The sequence below is a fragment of the Gigantopelta aegis genome, chromosome 6 (genome assembly GCF_016097555.1).
Source record: "Gigantopelta aegis isolate Gae_Host chromosome 6, Gae_host_genome, whole genome shotgun sequence".
NCBI classification, from domain to species: Eukaryota; Metazoa; Mollusca; class Gastropoda; order Neomphalida; family Peltospiridae; genus Gigantopelta; species Gigantopelta aegis.
Genome location: NC_054704.1, coordinates 89170168 through 89191747, shown reverse-complemented (window position 1 = coordinate 89191747; position 21580 = coordinate 89170168). Strand labels below are relative to the sequence as shown.

At 33.6% G+C, this 21580-nt stretch overlaps 2 protein-coding genes across 5 annotated transcripts in view; one reads left to right on the top strand and one right to left on the bottom strand.

The window, feature by feature from the left end:
• Nucleotides 1-5584, top strand: part of LOC121376048 (cyclin-dependent kinase-like 5) — a 47753-nt gene extending 42169 nt beyond the window's left edge. For both annotated transcript variants that reach the window (XM_041503826.1, XM_041503825.1), the window contains 2 exons: nucleotides 464-691; nucleotides 4337-5584. In XM_041503826.1, coding sequence (XP_041359760.1) covers nucleotides 464-691; nucleotides 4337-4639 — 531 coding nt within the window. In that variant the 3' untranslated portion in view covers nucleotides 4640-5584. The remainder of the gene's footprint in view (nucleotides 1-463; nucleotides 692-4336) is intronic.
• A 9482-nt stretch (nucleotides 5585-15066) lies between these two features.
• LOC121375446 (la-related protein 1-like) overlaps nucleotides 15067-21580 on the bottom strand; it is a 60123-nt gene continuing 53609 nt past the window's right edge. For all 3 annotated transcript variants that reach the window (XM_041502908.1, XM_041502909.1, XM_041502910.1), the window contains exon 20: nucleotides 15067-21368. In XM_041502908.1, the coding sequence (XP_041358842.1) occupies nucleotides 21135-21368 (234 nt within the window). In that variant the 3' untranslated portion in view covers nucleotides 15067-21134. The remainder of the gene's footprint in view (nucleotides 21369-21580) is intronic.

Sequence of the window (21580 nt, the reverse complement as noted above, 5' to 3'; positions counted from 1 at the left end):
GTTTGTATGTAAATAATAATCATCATTAATAAAATTTGTAAAATAAAAAGGCATAAATTGTCAACCAACTAAAAAAAAGAGAGTATAAGTTAGTTACCCAGCAATATCAAAATAATTTTTATTAGAATGTTACAAAAATATGTTGCTATTTGTTTCTGTTTTGTAACGTGCATTACTGAATATTTCTTATGACATGTTAAAGAGATTGTGAAGAGGTTGATGTTTCTGTGAAGAACTTGTATCTTATTATTCAGCTTGTATAAGCACACACACCCCACATACACATTCAGGTTAATTGTTAAAACCATACTATAAATGATACAATAACAAGTACTGATGGTAGTAAATTAAATTCTGTTATTGATAAGTGGATGAAAAAATAGGCTTTCATTTTAACTTACTTTGAACAGGTAAAGATGATGAATATAAAACTATGTTAACACTGAGTTTGTATTGTTTTCAGCAAACCACTGCTGATGTAGCCGATGGTAGCATTTCTCCATCGACCACCGTGCGCAACCCATCTCGTTTGTCACGAGTCGACTATGACTGGAACGAAGCAGAGGCAGCCGAACTGTATTCACCTCGGGACGTTGGGACACAGAGGGATATGAGCTACTCTCGAGAGAGGAAACCTTTCAAGCAGTCCCCGATACAGCTGCAGAAATTAAACCAGGCGGCAGTTGATCGGGTAAACCAGCTGTTGTAGTTCACGAAAACCGTCATTGAATTGACCATCCTGCTTTGTATTTGAAAACTTATTTTGTAAAATGTTTACTAATAAATATTTAAGCAGGACACCACACCAAGTTATCAGTGGTTTTATTTCTGATATGAATTGTTAACATTTATTGGCGAATTGACCTGATAAAGACATGACAGTATTCTGAATATTGTTATCAAGCATGTTTGTTCGTGTTACTGAGATTGTTTGAGGATATTGTGATAAGACTTTTACCTGAGGTCAGTGGCTCATCAATGTTCGAAATAAGCACTTGTCTGTTTGTCCTGACAGCTCATCAATGTTCAAAATAAGCACTTGTCTGTTTGTCCTGACAGCTCATCAATGTTCAAAATAAGCACTTGTCTGTTTGTCCTAATAGCTCATCAATGTTCAAAATAAGCACTTGTCTGTTTGTCCCGACAAATGAAGATTTGCTCGGACAAGAAAAATGTACATCATTGGCTAAACAGTGGACAACTGAAAATGTTCAATGTAGTTTCATTTTGAGCAATCAAACACATTGTTCTTGTATTGGAATAAAACAAACCACTTATTTGGACGTGAAAATATTGGCGAACAAGTAGATTTCCAGTGGACAAGTGAAAAACATTCTTCTTATTTCTATTGCTGCTCCTAGGATTGACCTCCATGGTGGACCTATTGAGTGTTCCTCATTCCAACCAGTGCCTCGAGACTGGCCTTGATATGGACAATCCTGTCCAGTGATGGAAATAAGCAGACATTTTCAGTAGTCTACCGGACAAATATATCTGGAAATTTATTTGTCCACTAATACTTTCACTTGTTCAAATAAGTTGTTAGTTTTTTCAAGTGCAAGGACATTAGGTTTGATTGTTCAAAATGAAATTGCATGGAAAATTTTCACTTGTCCACTGGACAACCACTGAGGTACATTTTGCTTGTCCGAGCAGATTTTCATTTGTCATGACAAATGGACAAGTGCTTATTTCGAACACTGCTGTCTTAGCAAACAGTGCACATAAAATATCCACTACTATTAAGATGTTCACATATACAAGGATACATATGTGGTTATAGATATGGCAAAAAACTATTGTCCACATATGGATACAGCATTTAAATATGGACAGTTATTTCATTCGCCCCATGTAGCAATCAAAATCATATCTGCATGCCAAACCACACATCATAAGTTTACAAAAATATACATGTGTTGTATTTATAACCAAACGTGTGAACACCAGGCCCTAATCTTGCCTTCGAAATTGGCGGGGGTTTTTAGCCAAAAGTCGGCTCAAGTCGCCAAGTTATTAGCAGTAGTGAGAAGTCGAAAAAACAAAATATTATTCTAGATCTAAACCGATTTCAAAAACGAAATGACACAACAAACATCAGTCAAACATTGTTAATCCTCAGCCACATTCGTTTCAGTAATGTCCGAAAATACTAATTAATACTTTAATTTTAATACAGTGGATTCCACTTAACTGCATGTAAGTTTATAGCATAACTCGGTTATTTGCATATTATATGGCTGCACAGAACCGTTTAGCATTAAAACATTTGCATGGAAAAAAAAAAAAAAATCTTCAGTCAAATATAAAAGGTGGGGGGAGAAAAAAAAGAAAAAAAAAGGAGAGGGAGAGAGAGTGAGAGAGAGAACGGAAAATCACGACGTTTTTTTTATTATTATCCAACATGTGAAACCGTAGATTGTGCTACGATAGGAATTAACACTTACCAAATCTTTTGAGTTGTTTATTACTGTACACTGTTAATTGTCAGTCATTTAAATTACTAGAATAACACCTGTCACATTTGTTAATCTCCATCACCGACTCCGTCTAGCCAGTGTCGCAGACAAAACATCAAAGCTCACTGTGTTCACTGCACAGCCTTGCCGGGCTTGCTTGGTTAAGTACACAACAATCGATTGCTGTCATTTGTCATAGCCAGTGTTTTGTAAATTAAATAAACATCATTTTACTGTATTACATCTGAGTTCCTTCATGAGATCTGTTAGTTGTTGTGGTTTTTAAAACGTAATTGAGTAAATTAATGCCTTCGAGTACCACTGTTATTTTTAGCTTCAGCACGTGCCGAGATAATGCTTGACGTCATTAATTGAGGCCCTACTTGGGAGGACAGTCAATAGATGTTTTGATAATCAAATGATCGAATAAAATTGTATACAAACAAGCTTATAGTTACACATTAAGATACGAATAGATATATATTTCTTCACTTCTCAGCGCGTTAACCTGTAGGTAACAAGACAGTTCATGCTCTCGAATATGGCAAACAAACGCAAAAGAAACGATTTATCTCATGCAAACAAATATGAAGTTGTAGAAATGTTAGATAAAAAAATATCGCAAACGGACATCGCGAAGAAACTTGGGTGTTCCCAATCGCAAATTTCTCGACCAAGAAAGAGGAAATTCGTGACCAGTATCACAGCAATGCTAATCCAGATAGAAAACGGCAGAGAACAGGAAAAGTAGCGAATGTTGAGGGGGCCCTTTCTGAGTGGTTTGCGAATGCCCGCCTGAAAGATATACCGTTATCTGGGCCGATTTTAACTGAAAAGGAAAAATAACTTGCAAAAATATTGAAAGTGGATGCCTTCAACCCAACGAGGATGGCTGTTACAATGGTGTGGTAAAAACTGCACTTTACACACTAATTTGACTGAAGCTAGTCTAGTACTGGGTCAGCTTCATAAATAGGTCAAATCTGCAGTGAAACAAACAAGGTTGCTACACATGTACGAAACTTTGTAGCCCAAAAATAACAACAACACTCAGGTATATAACATTTATTTCATTAATTCACATAAAAATTAACTATGAACAATCATATTATAATAGCATATATTGTTTTCTCATTGGGAATGCAAGATGTTTACGTTTCCTCTGTTATAGACTGGTGATAGGCTTTTATATGGTTACAGCCGACTATATGAACTTTACATCCGGCCAAATGGTTTATTGCATACGCCGTTTAATGGCATATTTTTTTCCATTCACCGGGCCTATGCAAATAAGTGGAATCCACTGTATAATGGCACATTATCAACTACTTAATAATATCACGTTTTTAATTAAATATACAACTGTTTTGTTTACATTTTATTACCAGAAGTAGTATTTCAAAACAAAAGATTACGATTAGCACAGTGTAAAATGTTGAATCTTTCTGATTGAATGTGCAAAGGTGCAAAATGTTATGAAATGTACCGATAAATGTTCACTTGGCCTATTCTTATAAAACTTCTCCCCTTTCTTCTGGGAATGGAGAAGTCACTTCTTCTACCTTTTTATTCTAGATTAGGGCCTGGAACACTACATTTGATTATCAGACCCTGTTTCTAAGTGCATACGCACACAATCAGATCTGTATTTGTATATATGTGAACATAGCTTTATTTGGTAGTAGTGTAGCCTATTTGACAGCAGCAGGGTTTTTTCTCATTCCATAAACAACAGATTTAGCAATCACAGTTAAAAATGTGTTGAAATGTTGTTTAAACATTCCTCCTATTTCCCAAATGTATGTTGTTATTCCTTTGACGTTGCTGGTTTCAAACTAACAGATGCATTATACTGACTTTTCTTGATTCCATTCTAGGGTCTTCGGTTGCAGCCTCTGCAGAAATCTTTCATCCAGCCAGCCACGAACATGCAGCACGTGGATGGATATCCTGGTAAAAACTACTCAAGGACTGACAATGAATCAAAAGTTCTTTCCTCAATGTCGGGAACAGAACTTCGGACGGGAACGAAATCGCGACCTTCTTCCGTGATCCGAGACAACAATCATGACAGTGGCTTTATATTGCCAAAGGGCAACGAACTGCGGCCTGTTAAAGGTTTCAAATTCAACAAACCACAGTTGGAAAACCGCGGCGGGCATCACGAACCTTTCATGTAGTTGAGGGGGGGGGAAACATCCATGACCACGGAGTTGATAAATTACATTACCAAGTTTGCAGAGATTTCATAAGCTGTTGAATGGCATGCTCAGCTTAGCTTAGCTCAGCTCAGCTGTGTATTTGAGAATATGCATTGTTTTCAGTGAAGTCTCACGCACTTGAGTTACTCCCACATAGTAAACAAGAAAGTAGTATTGCATCGATGTGTGTAGCTAGTTGATATTTGCTGACCCGTCTCACAACATGTCTCACAGATTGCAGACAGTACGGTAATTGTTTCAAAATTATCTGGTCATGTTATATATAGTAAGTACACTTTTACGTTCACTAGGTGATTTTTTCTTCTTTTTTTAATTCGTGCATCCAACATAGTATAGTGTATTTTTGGTGCAGATGACCAAGATGTGTAGTGAAAATTGTACCATGTTTTTGTTTGATAAAATATTTAATATTCAAACAAATTTCTGTGATATTTGTATAAAATAATAATTATTGTTTATGTTTTTTGTCTTTTGGAATTATTGTTTACTTTTTTTGGTACTATTCATCAATTAAATAACACTCGAGGTGAAGCATGTTTGGAATGCATTATGTTTGCATTCTAAATGTGCTTAATATTAAAATGTTACTAGGGGGTGGCGTTTTAAAAAATATTTTCATGTTTTGGTTTCTTTCATAGGATGGGCTAGGTGTGCCCCTTGATTTACATGATGAGTATGTGTATAACAGTTACACACAGGTCTTAGTAGTTTATTGTTAGGGATGTTTTAAACACCTAATAGATGCTCCTGAGATTTGTACACATTCACAAAACAGGACATAAACCCAATATATTTTAATATTTAAAATATGGTTATTTTTATATGCCCATCTTTATATACTGATGGAAAGAAATAAAGGATCACACAGATAGCAACAAGCAATAATGACTGCATCAAAAATCAATTCATATTGTCAGAAGTTGACTGGGAACATATAGGCAGCACATTCAACACTACAGACATTCAATCCCACATTACAACTTGGTATGAATAACAGACATTACTACGCTAGTAGTGAATTAAATTTTGTCTACAATTCGATGTGTTCCCTTATTTCTTTCCAGCAGTATATATCTTATTATGGTATTTCATTGTCCGTCTGCCCATAAACATTTCGTTTTCAGGGCATATCGTTCTTATCAGTTCATATATGATCATCAAGCCTTGTATGCAAGTACAACTTGGGATGGTGGTGTGTCACATACCGTAACTAGATGACTGCATTGTTTTGTGGGGGTTTTTTGGAAACAGTTTGTAGGACGTATTTCATGAATATGATGTGGCATACAGTATATTGTAAAGTCCACTTGATTTCTTTCTTCATGTTGTTTTTATGGGAAAAACATTTAATCATTTTCATAAATTTGTAGTTTATACTTTTGTCCTTTCCAATATCTCAGCCAAATAAAATAAAAGCAATACAGATCAACAAAGATCAAATTGAGTATCTGTGATCCCATAAATATTTCAGTCTCTGTTAATCACTGTTACACCCAATTTGCACCATTATTATATCTATATTAAAAACAGTATGTATCTCTATTACAGTTTTCATATATTGAACAGTATTACAAAGATATTTTGTATTAATATTATACATGTAATCTTGCCTGTATTGTAACTTACTGATCATTTGTTTAAGGGATAGTCAAAATGTTCTAAGCCTCGCAAAGAACATGTCTACCATATTCTGGTCTTAATCATTGTAATATCTGGCCTAAGGAAAATAGAAAACCAGGTCGGAATTTGGGCAGGATGTGGCTTAGTTACAGTATTGCAGGTCACCGACGGCAACTGCAGTCGTTGAAATATAAATTGTCATAGATCGGCACTTTTCTGCCACTGGTTAAAAATGTCTGCCATCGGTAAAGCTCCTCAACGATGGATGGCAAACTGTATATACCTGGTGTATATTATAGGATCGTATTTAAAATTTGTGCTTTTGAAATATGTCTACATACAGCAAAATAACCTTTTAGTTGTGTTGATTTGCTGCAAAAGTCATTTTGATAAAACACTACCGTATACGGCAGGCTCAAAATTGTCATCAATGGGCCGTTTCATACATCCGTAGGTGACAAATTATTCTTAAGTTCAAGCCCTGGTATTGTAACAGAAACTTTTGCCTGTTTCTCCATTCTGATGTCAGCGCTACGTTATTGTCTAGATGTGAATCGGTGGTAGTTGTGTTTTCCTCAGGTGTGATCGTTTCCTCTCGGTGGACCTAGTGTGTTTTTATCCCACCCAACCAGTGCCCTATATCTAGTAGATTAAAGGCCATAGTTTGTAAGAGATACCTTTTTTCTATTTGGTAAGAGTTGCCTATGTAGTGGCACTAAAGTACTAATCAAAACTATACCCAGGTGATTTTCCAGTCTTATATATTATTTATGAAAATCTCTGGAATAAAAACCATAAAAATGTGTTAGTATTATCATGACCTGTTATGGTATTCAAACAACTAGTACCTAAAATGACAATAAATGATCTGTTATAGATAGAAATATGAGATTTATTTACAATTTTACTGCAAAACATATGTAATATGAGACAGACTATAACACCAAGTTTGATATTGAACACGCCTGAGACCACCTCTCTGTTTATCTTAGTACTTGTGATTTCACCTGTCAAGTGTAATCAATATAAACCTGGGTGTTATAGTCTGTTCCAAATTACATAGGTTTTGCAGTAAAATTGTAAATAAATCTCATATTTCCATCTATAACAGGTCATTTATTGTCATTTTTTCTACCGGTTGTTTGAATACCACAATAGGTCATGATAATACCGACACATTTTTATGGTTTTTATTCCAGGGATTTTCATAACCAATATATAAGACTGAAAAATCACCTGAGTATAATTTTGATTAGTACTTTAGGTTTCACAATAACCATGTTAGTGCTGTTTTTCATGTCTGCAGGTTTTGATGCAGAATGGGCATGATTACTAAAAACCACACCACTCATATAGAAATACGGTGTTTGATAACCATAAGAGTCTGGGGTTTTTTATGCACACCTGCACCACATGAAAAAATATGCACATGGGAAAACAGCGACACCGATTAACACTTTAGGAGAGGGCCTCGTAAGTTGGATAACTTGTTCCCAATCCTTTTGTGTGTGTGTGTGTGTATATGTATATGTGTATATGTATATGTGTATATATATGCAATAAAATATGTTTTCAATCAGTTAACAATATGTTGAAAATGTGCTGTCAGAATACACATCTTTTTCCTTTCCAGTTATAATTCAGTTTATTTGAACACTCATCATGGTCTTTGAAAATGATGATAATATGGAGGGTTGCGGAGTTTAATACATTTTCAATATCCTTTGTAGACAACAGTATATATATATATATATATCAACCCACATTAGTAGTATTAATTCAATAGCTTTAATGTTTGTGTTCTCGTGTTTTGCATTCACTTTTAATACCAAAAATATTTGTGTAAATGTTAATCATTTGTATATATTTTAGTCTTTATTATCATATATATATTTCATGGTGATAGTTTGTATTTTTCTGTTGGGTTTTTTCCAATCAGTGTTTTCGTAATCACAAGACAATCACATTGTTACAATCATTGGTATATTCAACACAGATAAAAATATTTTTTATTTAACACAGAATAATATGTTGTGAATTGTGACACATCTGACTGCTTAAGTGTTGTCACAAACATTTCTTTTTTCACTCAAATATTTTATATTTTTCTCCGTTATTTTTTACGAAAACAAATGTCTGTCATTGGTAATCGATTGCCTGCTGTGTGTATTTTATCGTGTTTGCAGTATGATAGGATAGGTACATGATGTACAGGTAGACATCTAGTCAGGATTGTCATTTACATGCCGAGAGCAATCCGTGATAAGGCCCAGGTTAGGTCACGTGCCAAGTTGCATGTGGAGAAAGTACTGTAAGCATCTAATTGTAACTCCAGTTAAATAACATGTTGCCGTGTGTTCATATATTGAGTTGTCAGCATACAAACCATGCAGATGTGAAGTAGTGGCAGCGTCATACAAAACAACTAACTTTTAACAAACCATGTACTGGAGGGTAAAGCTATCATGCCAATGTTTACTTTTGAAGAAGAAAAAAATTTAGAGAAAAAATATCAGTATTTTTAATGTACATTTTTAGGAGCGAGGGGGTTAAAAAATAATAAAAAATAAAAAGTGTGTTCCCTTTGTACACTTGTAAACATTTTGATAATTGTGAACTGCCATTTTGACGAAATTCGCAAATATGATTAGCCAACCTAGTCACCTTTTGGTTTATTTCATCTCAAGTATAGCTACTTGTAACTCTACCTCCATCATTTGGATATCCGTTCTTTCACAACTACTGCTATTTGTACTTGTAATACTACCTCCCAACATTTGGATGTCCGTTTCTTTCACAACTACTGGCATCAATTAGTTTTCAATTAGCTCTTTGCCAATACTCAAAATGCCGTTTCCCATTTTGGGAGGTCCATTCCATAACTTCTTTTTTTTTGTTGCCAAGTCTGTGTTGAAACGTGTCTATTTTATTTGTTAAGTTGTCTGATGCAATCAAGGTGTAAATTTGATACATTACTGGAAATGTTTGTCCATGTAGATTTCTTCTTACTACTAAAATACTCCCAATATTTTTTGTACTCACAACTTAAGTTAAAAGTTACTGCATAAACTTAAGACTGATATGCACATCCCTTTGATGCTTTGAGTGAACAGTCGATAGTCTGTGTGCCACAGCACAAAGGTTTATGTGCTGTCAATTACAATATCGAATGTGTGCAATCACTATGCACACCACGAATAAATTTATGCAATAACGGACTTGTACCATGCCTCTAAATGACATTGCATGATGCGATAAAGAAGTTTGATTCAGTGAGAGGTGGGGTTTAAGAAGTGTGTAGTTATACAGATTTATTGCATACGTTTGTCAGTGGGAAAAACAACCAAAGCATGGTACACTATGGAATATAATACTTTACTTTCAACTTGATCCTTTTACAATAATTTACGTTATGTCTGAACCCGAGTTTCTGCTTAAAATAATCATGTCTCATACCTAGTCATGTGAAATTTATTTCGGAGTGTGTAACCACCTACACAAATTCATTCCACACTTCACAGCTTAAATTTTTTAAATTTTATTTGGGAGGTTTTGCAAGGCCTGTTAAAAACCCCTCATATTTTGTCCTTTGGGCTGCCATTGCCTTATTTATACCTTAAAACGGTGATAGATTCTATAGTTCTAGCTGAAAGTACTTATACCAGACAATTACAGGATTTTTTTACCTTAAATATCAGACATTGGCATCTTTAACATGCTCAATAATTAATCAGTATTGTTAATCTGTACAATACTTTGTCTTTAATAACAGACTATTTTTATGTAGCCATTAAAATGAATTCAAAACATATTCAACATTTTCCAGATGTTTGCTGAGATATATCTAAAGCTTGGGTTATCAAATCAATAAACTGATAATTAAGTCCCAAATATTCACTGAACAATTTTATGTTTTTTTTGTGGGGTGTCAGTGGCAAGCTTTTGATGGGGAGGAAGTTTCTACTTTTGTTATGGTAGAAAGGCAAATTGAAAAGTGATGTGTTGGGATAAAAAATGTGTAATGGCATACCATTTATTATCGGACAAACATGACATGGTTGTTTATTAGTGCTAGTTGTTTTTTTTGTATACAGCTGCTGTAAGCAGCTGTTTGCCATTCAGTTTTTGTCAATAAATATTTTTAAACCACTTTGTTTCGTTGTGATTTGTAATGATCCATGTTATATATAGCTCACAGGATTAATCATCTGAGCCATGTTCTTCTATGTTGAAATGAAGAGTCTGAAGTCGGCAGAAAGTGTTTGTTAAAACTGGTTCATGCATTTCACATTAAAATAAACGGACTAGATCAGTAACCACTCAAATGGTTCTACCTTTTTACACACAGCATACTCTTCTTTTTTTTTTCTTATATTGCAAATTTTGAAATTAAAACCAGATTCAAACGTAAAATTTAGTAAATACTCCTAGGCCCAGTGCTGTACAAATACAGGTTTTAGGTCTCGACAAATTAGATGAATCTGATATTTGCTCTTACATGTTGCATTTCAGACAAGACAAAAGTAGACGCATACAATGAAATGTCCCTGAAAATGGGGCTGTGACTGGTAATCAAGACCTTTTACAGAAGACCATGGACAACCAATAGTCACCAGGGGTCTAATGCATGAATCGAGACAATGACGTTGTCTCGGACTATTTGCGAATGCCGAAACTTTCACGTGAGTCAGAATGCATGAATGAAGACAAGCCAAAGTCTGGGACTACTGGAGGGACGAAATTGCTCGAATTTTGGACCTGCTACAACCCAGGCGTAAATACAGTAGTCTCTGACAACCGGTTACATTCAGTATAGCTGACATTGCACTGATGTGTTTTATAGACTTGCGATTAGGGTTAACTGAATTTATACCCACATTTTGGACGCATGGATAGATCCAGCATTTTGTAAGAGGGAGGGGCCTCACAAAATTATAAAAAGGGCAATTTCGTTTTGTCGAAGGCAAATTATCCGACCTCCCAGAGTGCAAGATCTTTATGCGGGTTTGGGTACATGTTCATCGGAAATTGTTGAAATAAAGATACCCAGAGACGTGTTTTCGTAACAGTTGAATGTTGTGCATTGTGGGTGATGAATTTAAAAAGGGCACTTAAAACGGAAGCCCTCTGGGCCTGCCAATGGGACGTATATAATGTCGATCAAATGTATCATAATTTTCTGTTGTACCAGTATATAATTTATCAACTACATGTCAATAGGAACCGGGAGCCTGTGACACCCGTCTACCATCCGATAATTACTCAGAATTAATAGTGGGAGTACTTGTTTGTCAAGTCTTAAATACAGGTCTATAACTGTTTTATTATCAGTTATAACTTTAAATTATATGTTAAAATTTTAACATTTTATTACCATAGTTGAATCGATAGTACCAATATCAGATGTCGGTCCTACACAGTGAGTCATACAAATCTTATTTGCGTAAAATAAGAAGAAAAAAAAAGAAGTTTTATTTAATGACACCACTAGAGCACTTTTGTTTATTAATCATCGGTTATTGCATGTCAAACATTTTGTAATGTTTTTCTAGTAGTCTTAAAGGAAACCCGCTGCATTTCCCCCACACAGGACAGCACATACCACAGCTTTTGATATACCAGTCATGGTGCACTTGTGACGGGGAAAACCCCAAGCAGAATATGGATTTGAATTAAAAAAAAAATCAGACAGATCACAAGAATGTAGCTCACGTTACATCATTAGAAACTGATTTTATAAGACCAGAGTTGATTACAAACAATTTAAATTATGTTTATATATTCATATTTATATATGACCTCACATTTAATGTTTGACACCCCCCCCCCCCCCCCCCCCCCCCAATTTAATTGGCAGGCGCAACTCAGATTTTTAAATAGCGTAACCAATAATCTTGTGATGGATTAAAAAAATTAATCACAATTATAAAGTAACAGACACTAGTTTCTCCGACTTAAAACCCCCAGCTTTCTTCATATTTTCTCACCTTATTAATAATTTGTGCTATAGTGCCACCATGGTTACCCATGACATTACAATAAATATTGTAGAGAGTAGTTCCATTATAAATACAAAATCAGTGTGATGTCAAAAACGTTTTCTATTATTTCTTGCAATGTTATAATTTATATATTGGAGTGTTTCAGTGTAAGAAAATTCTTGGGATTTCCTACTTTATAAATAGAAATACAGCGAACGCTGTGACAATCGTGCTAAAGTCTCGAACTTCGTTGTCGTAGTCGCACGTCGGGTCCATGCATAGAAAACTGACGACGGCCAGTCTTGACATATATAGTCCGGGACAATGACTTGTTAGACTTTCGGTTGTTTCGGTTCATGCATGAGACCCCAGTACACAATGTGCTAGGGTGATTACCATTCCTTTACACAGTAGCATTGTTCCAAAAGGGGGAAGAGTGGGCTGTAGGTCAAGAATTGGTCACCCTCCATGGACCTTTTCACCCTCCCTCCCCCGTTTTTTGCTACTTTATCAGTAGGAGTAGCCTTCTTTCTTTTTTCAACCAAATGTTGAAAGAACCACATATTGGATATCAAATGGCTAGTTTGAAATGTCCTGAGGTTTCATTAAAATATTAGGTGGGTTTTTTCAGCCCAGCAGCATGGACGCTATCTGCTTACCAAGCAATTGGGGTTCTCTTTGTGCACATTTAAAATTTAAAATGTATAGAAACAGTTATGTAAGGTCCCACTGGCACAAATCTAGACTGTGGGGAAAGAGGTTAGTACAACAAAGATGGGTCACCTTGGAATAATGAATAGGTCAAATTGGAGAGCAATAAGTACACTGCCGAACAGGCAAACCTAGTGATCAAACTAAATTAAAATGACAACAAACAACCATTTGGGGTTTTTCAAAGTAGTCTTTTGGGGTTATTTTTTTTTCACATTTTCTTATCTTACACCATATAGCTATGACTAACAAAATCAAACTGTATTTCTCTAGTTTGCACTCATCAAAAATCTTATACAAAGTGAAAACAGAAAAAGTACAAGGATCAAAGTTTGGTTTGAACTTGCAAATTACATAGCACCGAAGCCCAAAAGTTTCTACCAGTCTACAAGAGATTTTTTACCATTATGATTGAGCTGAATATATTATGTATAGCATAACAAGTGATTTCACTTAGAATTATTACAACTGCACCAAGGTTTGAATACAGCTGAAATCAAAGTTGATTAAAATCAGTGATATGAAATATTTACATCAATGTACAGACAGGAAGATAAAGTCTACCACGTAGCATTCTTAACGATTTTCACACAAACACAGAAATGAAGAGTAAATTATAATAATAAACCCCATCCACAGAAGTCATTTTATATACATCAAATGATTTCAAGCACTTTCAGAAACTCAATAACAAGATATACATTGTACTACATATAGATACATTTTGTTGTGGTTAATTTTTTTCTAATAATTTAAATAATATGCCTTCATACAAATTGTTATTCAACAAGTGTTAAATGTTTATCATCAGTTATCAAAAACTAATCTAAAAGAAATATAATTTGGACATTTTAGCCAATGCTTATAAAACTTCAATTGGATCGTAATTCAACAGACTTGTCATTGCATGGCAACAACAGTCTGAATATTGTATGTTGTATGGTAATGAATGGTGAAGACAATCTGATTACTGTATTGTAATAGTCTGAATATTGTATGTTGTATGGTAATGACAGTCTGAAAACTGCATGGTGAAGACCGATTATTGCATGGATAGAGTACTGTAATGACAGACTAAATATTGTATGGTAATGACACACGGATTATTGTGTGGTAGGGACAGTCTGGATATTGTATTGTAATGACAGACTGAATACTGCTTGGTGAAGGCAGTCCAATTATTGTACTGTAATGACAGTTTGGATATTATATCACAAGTCTGAATATTCTATGGTAATGACAGTCTGAATATTCTATGGTAATGAGAGTCTGAATATTCTTTGGTAAAGACAGTCTGAATGTCTGAATATTCTATGGTAATGACAGTCTGAACAGCATATCGTAATTACAGTTTGGATATTTTCTGATAATGACAATCAGAATATGAAAGGAGGGCAGCTGTGCGGCACCACACTCAATAAAATGAAAAAAGAAAAAAAAAAGAGGAAAAAAAAGGGGGGTGGGGTGGGAGCAGAGAGCTTGGTTACCGCTTTGTCGTATGTTGTTGGTAGACTTTGTGGAAAGACATACTGCTTATTTTGCCTACAAAAACGTTTATGCGAAATACAAACACTCGTCTTAATTGAACTGAAAATGTTATCGGTCTGACATTCACGGGCAGTTCTGGTTTTGTTGAACTGATCAAAGTTTTAATATTATTTTAATAAAGATTTCAATATATACGAATGTGATCCCCTAATGTCGATACATTTTTTGTTATTTCCATCATCATCGAATGAATCGATCGCTGTGATAAAATATCGCCAGCTGATAAAAAGTAGTTGTTTTTGTAAAGGCGGTGTATGTATTATTTGGCAGCCAAGATAAATGATTTTAATGATAACACTATCACTTCCATTGTTTTTATAAGCGGTGATATCCCCAAAAATTAAAAGTTTATATTTTATAAAGAACTGCTGAATAAACAGAATAAACAGAAATGACAAAGTAAAAATCATCAGTTACAACCAATTGCATCTGCAATTGAGGACAAAATATCAGACGATAGTTAGTGGAAACAAATGTGTGTGTGTGTGTGTGTGTGTGTGTGTGTGTGTGTGTGTGTGTGTTTTCAATCCAAGATTGCCAAATCCGTAAAAAAAAATAAAAATTCACTGCTCAAATAAAATATAACTTTTATTGTGTGTATTAAACATACAAATGGATAGAGGTATGGAACAAAATAGAGGCTGTTAAATATACTGTTCAATTACTTTACAGTTAATGTTTCATCAATTGCTTTTTCATACACAACACAACTTGTTTCCTTTGATGTCCAGTGTGCAGACTGGATTTGTTTATGTGTGGGAAAAAAGTGCATTTGGTAATAGTGGAGATAGGTGCTGTAAAATATAGTACGGTGATAAAGAGGGGTGCAGAAAAATTAAGGAGGGCGGAGAACGTGAGAGGAGGGTGGTAAAATGCAGTGGGGCGGGCCGCCCTGCTTAAATTGAGCAGTGAGAACACTGCTGTATAATAATAATAATGACAGTTCAGGTCTTCTGTGCAGACTGAAGTTTTATAAGCACTAAACTAAAGTTTTATAAACCTGCAAGCTACTTCCAAACATTAAAACTTCTGTTTTATTTTTAAATAAAAAATATAAAAAAACTTACATCATAAAATGGTAATATTTAATATGGTTAAAAACATTTAATTGAAGCAATCACATTTTAAGTACTTTTAAGAAACATGTTGAAAATTAGAACATCTGTGCACATCTTATTATAAATTAGAAACCGATCTCACTGAATTTTTGTAACAAACTAGTTTCCAATAATAAATAAATTATCACACTTGAGTAAGAGCCAATTTACTTACGAAGCTCATTTTCTTATTTTCAAAGCAAAAATGGGGAATAATATATTTTGATCCCTAAAATTCACATGCCACCCACATGTGTATTATTAAAACAAATTTATCACCCAACCAATTCTTCAACATTGGTTGGTCAATTCTTCACAGATCCATCTTATTTGAGCACATTATCATATGAAAAACTGTCATAATTATTTTACACTTTATCATATATATTAAGACTGAATAAAACAGATTATTAAGGATGATACTGTTGTCATAACATTATTTCAGTTTTTTGCAAACAAAAGCAAATTGAAGATTAAGATTATCAATGAAGCTGACAGTATGTCTGCATCAATTCTACTATCAATGAAGCTGACAGTATGTCTGCATGAATTCTACTATCAATAAAGCTGACAGTATGTCTGCATGAATTCTACTCATGAGAATACTGTTGTACATCAATTTTTTATTTTTTTTTTAAACATAAAAAAGTTTAAATAAAATAAGTAATGTGTAAATACTCCATTAAATCTAGATTTGGACGAAACAAGCCATGTATTGTGTAACTTAACAAAAACAATTGTAGGGAGAGATCGGCCATTTACAAGTAAACACTAATCTATGAAGATGGGTTTTTTTGTTTTTTTTGCATTCATTAAATTTATCTGGTATTTATTAAATATTCTAGGCAAACTTAATTTGCCTAGAGCACAAGCTGCACCTGTGAAAGCGTTTCTGCATTCAGTATCCGATTTGTTTAGCATTCATTCATAATTTTATGTTGCCTATAGCTAGTTGTAGCATCCTGTAATTATAAGTTTTTTGGGTTTTTCAACCAGATCTCTCCAGTGTAATTTTTTTTATTTTCATAACAAAATTTTACTACACAACTGGAATAGCTTCTGAAAACTTTAAAACAATATTTAAAAAAAAATATATATTAATAAAAAAAAAAAATGTTGAGCACAAAATTATTCACAGGGACATTACTGCAGTAAACAATACAAGCCCAGCCACATGTAAATAAGAGAATATAAACCCGCCAATGAGGGAAAGACACTACAGGCTGGCTTCAAGTACTTAAAATAACAGCATTTTCAATTTCACAACTATCGGAGTAATCACAGTTTACATTACAAACACAGTCGGTTTATTAAAACCCAATTATTACCATTTACAATCAATCTTTGGCTACATAAAACAGTTAAAATACAACCATTTTTTGTTTGTTTCAATGAACACACTTTTTTTTTTCTATTTTGTCTGAGAAACAATCTACATGTCAAGTTTAATATACATATGACACACGTGCATACAAGGGAAAGATGCATAGAGATTAAGGAGTTTATGAGTACAATGCCTCTATCATAATGAAGATTATTCATGCGGTTTATATTGCAAGAGAAATAATCATAATAAATACTTAGCCCCTTAGGCCACATAGAATTCACTTTGTTGAGCATTCAATGAACACGTGTTGGTTGCCAAAACAAAATAATCACAGGTATGGTTTGGTATTTGGTGACAAAAAAAAAGAAAAAAAAAGAAAAAAAAAAAAAAAACGAAGAAAAAAAAAACGAAACCCCCCCCCCACCACCAGGTAGGTTGAAATTTATTTTTAATAAAATATATTCAAACAATAGTTACCCGTTAGTGATTTTGATGATGTGTCCTAAAAAATATTTAATTTCAAAAAGAAAAATAACTATCACAATTACTCCCAAAATAACAGCAGCGTGGCTTGACCGAAACATCGGCTACTTTGATTTCACACTCAAAAATGTAATCATCTCCTGCAATATGTAGAAGAAAATGATGAGAGCAGTTGGTTTATATATGATATGATATACAATCTCCACAGCAATGGTAACTAGGATACACAATATACAGGTTAATGAATATCTATGACAGAATAAAATGTCAGTGCACCAGAAAATAAAACTGCAACCATGTCACAAAACTATATATTTTAAGACTATGTACAGCATATTGACAACAAAACTAAACTAAAACAATTACTTGTTTTTCCTTCTTTTTTTTCATAACTTGCAAATACAAGAATGATCAGTGGAACGGTTATTGTAAAATAATAATATAAATTGCATGATTAAAAAGAGAAAATTGATCCCAATAAAAATGATCCTTTTTTCACCCATTGCCTTTACGAAGCTAAATCCATTGTTTAAAATACAAAACGAAAATGGCAACTGAAAATAAATACTTCCCAAATTAATTTGTTAATTGGATGATTCTTAAAAAATTTAATAAATTAGATTATTCTTCAATGAATTTGATGGAATAGTAAATGCCAATTTGTTTTCCCACCCCACCCCAATGTTTTACCTTTAAAAAAACCCAACTAATAAATACCCACTATTTAAAAAATATGATATTTAAAAAACACATCGATGAAGATTTTGACTAATATATGAATATATCAAAAACAATCTTTTGCAACATGCCAGGAAGCAAGTTTCATCAGCATTGATGCTCTGCTAATATAGCTTAATAAAACAATTCATCGAATAAATACTTGATTGAATATATGGTATTAATTTTGACAAGTATTAATTCTTGAAAGCTGTACATATTTATTACACAGTAACAACTTTAGAAATAAAAAATAATAATCCTGCATTTGAAAAGAATGCCACATAACTGTCTACACAAGATGAAAAATAAATACTCATATCAATAGTCAAATAACAAAACAAGCTATTTTCTCCTAATCTAACATTTAGAAAGGTAAAAAAAATAGCAAATGGATCATTTCAATCCGGATGAAAAAAAGCTTTTTACAAATATCACAACAGACAGAAAAATACCTTGTCAGCAACGACACTGGATATTATCAAATACCTTTCTGATATAAAATTGGATTAATGAAACCAAAATAAATAATTGAATAATTTTGTGTTCTTACTATTACAATTAACAAATGTAACAGGATACAGTTTACATAACACGAGTTACCAACATACTAGAGAAAACAAAATTTTGTTGAAATGAAAAACACATTAAATCAACTTGTAACATTTTACCTGCATTTAAAGATGATACTTTCTTTATCTAAACAATGTGATACTGCAAATGTTGATCACAACTTCTTTTGTATTTTAAAAAATTAAAATAAAATAAATGAGACAAAATAATTCTAAAACACCGGCAAACATGAGAAAATAAAGATATCTTTTTGAGTTCCATAAGACAATTATGGACATGAATTTTAAATGGATCTTCCACAACACATAATTAAACAGTAGTCAATACACCAAAATGCATTATTTATAATCAATTACAACAAATTAAAAAAAAACAATTAGAAATTGTGTGTATCTTTACAAAGCAGTGTTTTGAATTCACAAAACTGTTTTCCACATCATTACAATTTCAGTCCTATATATTCAAAGTACATTGGTGTTCTTTTTCTTCTATTAATCATCTGTGTAAATGACAGCTCTATTGTGACTGTGAATATATAAGTTCTAAAAATAAATAGCATGAATACATCAAAACCTTGTTGACATCATTAGGCATCTTCATTTTCTCTACAGTTTCATCAAATTAACACCATCCTGATCAATTTGGGGTTAATAAATGTAGAAACTGTTCAACGAGTGGTAATACTATTCTTCTCATTCCCAATATAGTACAAACTGACCTGTGTTAACCAGTCACCTGTCTAAAACAATGGTACTATTCAATGAACTCCCAGTATAGCATACTGACCTGTAGTAACCAGTCACCTGTCTAAAACAGTGGTACTATTTACTCAACTCCCCATATAGCATACACCAACCTGTAGTAACCAGTCACCTGTCTAAAGTGGTTGTATATTCACTCAACTCCCCATACAGTAGAAACTGACCTGTATTAACCAACTACCTGTCTAAAGTAATCATTATACCATTGGCTTAACACCAATTCAATACCAAGTGACCTATATTAAGCAGTGGTTAGTTTGTAGACACACACATTAGGTCGCTGGTTAACAATTTTCAGGTGACAAACATGATCAGTGTACGATGGTATTCATACAAAACATGATCAGTGTACGATGGTATTCATACAAAACATGATCAGTGTACGATGGTATTCATACAAAACATGATCAGTGTACGATGGTATTCATACAAAACATGATCAGTGTACGATGGTATTCATACAAAACATGATCAGTGTACGATGGTATTCATACAAAAATCACACTTTTGGAGGTTTTAAATCATTTGTCTTTTATCACCAAATAATGTCCATGCGTTTATTGCAAATACTAGTTGATGAGAATCAATCGGATCATACCAGTGATATCTCACAGTTGTCAGTTCACGCAGATCATATCACACGGTTACCCATAGTAATTCCAAGGCACTAAAACAACAATTGAAAAGAACCACTCTGTCAACAGACAGGTTTAGCTCAATAATACATTGTATCACAAACGTAAAATTTTACTTGTTATCAAGTAAGCAGTAATGTAAATAAGATATTGTCAACACTTTTACTTGTTTCCCCTAAGTAATGCCATACCTATTGACAAATGAGAAGACTAAACAATATTTGTTAAAACTTCCAAGAAATATGGGAAAATATTTTGTAGCTGAATTGAAAATTTGTGTCATTTTCTTATTATTTTGAATGGAAAGGTTAAATTTTAACATTTGGCAGTAAGTACAGGAAGCACTTAGTGTAAGTTAAAAAATACAATTCAGATTCCTTGAGCGTTTACTTGGATTTATTACCAAAGTAAGCAAGCACAAAACTAAAATAGTCTTTACAGAGATTCACCACTTTTGCTAAACAATTTAATTTTTGTGCGAGTTACTCCAATATATTGTAAAGCTCATAACTCTTGTCTGTTTAAATTAATTGAGTCACTGAAATAAAACATTAGTGTTAGTGATCTCTATAAGTTATTTCTTTTTTGGGAGGGGTTCTAAACAGAAACGTTTTATCTGTACATGAGCTCGTTACTCTCTAGGAGAGAGAACATTCAAATGAAACTTTATCAATTTAAAAAATTCTACTCTTCCATTTTATTAATCCTGATAAATGTTAATGGGGTTAATAACTTACAATTCTAAAAAAAATTAAAATCTGAACGTGGTTACCAGATTGACGAGAACCACAAAAACTATGAAAATCAGTGTGAAGTTCTCTTAACTACTTCTCATTTACAAATCTGTTGCCTTTTTTTTTTCACCTTTATTCTTAAAACACACTTAGATTTCAAGATCAGTGCAAGACAAAAAAGATAAACTATGACTGTGATTTTTCTAGTTGACCAACAGTTGACACAAGCAATAGTGACTGATAGACTGACTAAGACAAATCTTAAACTATAATACTTTAACTGCAGACGCCTCCGAGGCTTCAACTGATGGTTTTTCTCCTCCTGCCTGCTTGCTGTTTTCAGATGTGCTCTTAGCCGCTTCTTTACCGACATCAGACGTTTGTGAAACTTCCTTTGATTGGTCTGCCATTTCACTCGTTTTCTCTTGAGTACCTTGTGACGGTTGGCTGTTCTGTCGGTTTATCTTTGGCAAAGGGTTGCCTCCAGGTTGGTCCTCGAACTGAAACATAATACATTATATACAAGTAAATAAATGGAATAATAATTTTGTTAACTAACATTGTATACAATTAAATATGGGGATGGGGTAGGGGAGGGCACAATAATTTGGTTCACCAACATCATATACTGTTAAATACGGTGTGTGTGTGTGTGTGTGTGTGTGTGTGTGCAATAATTTGGTTCACTAACATCATATACAATTAAATATGG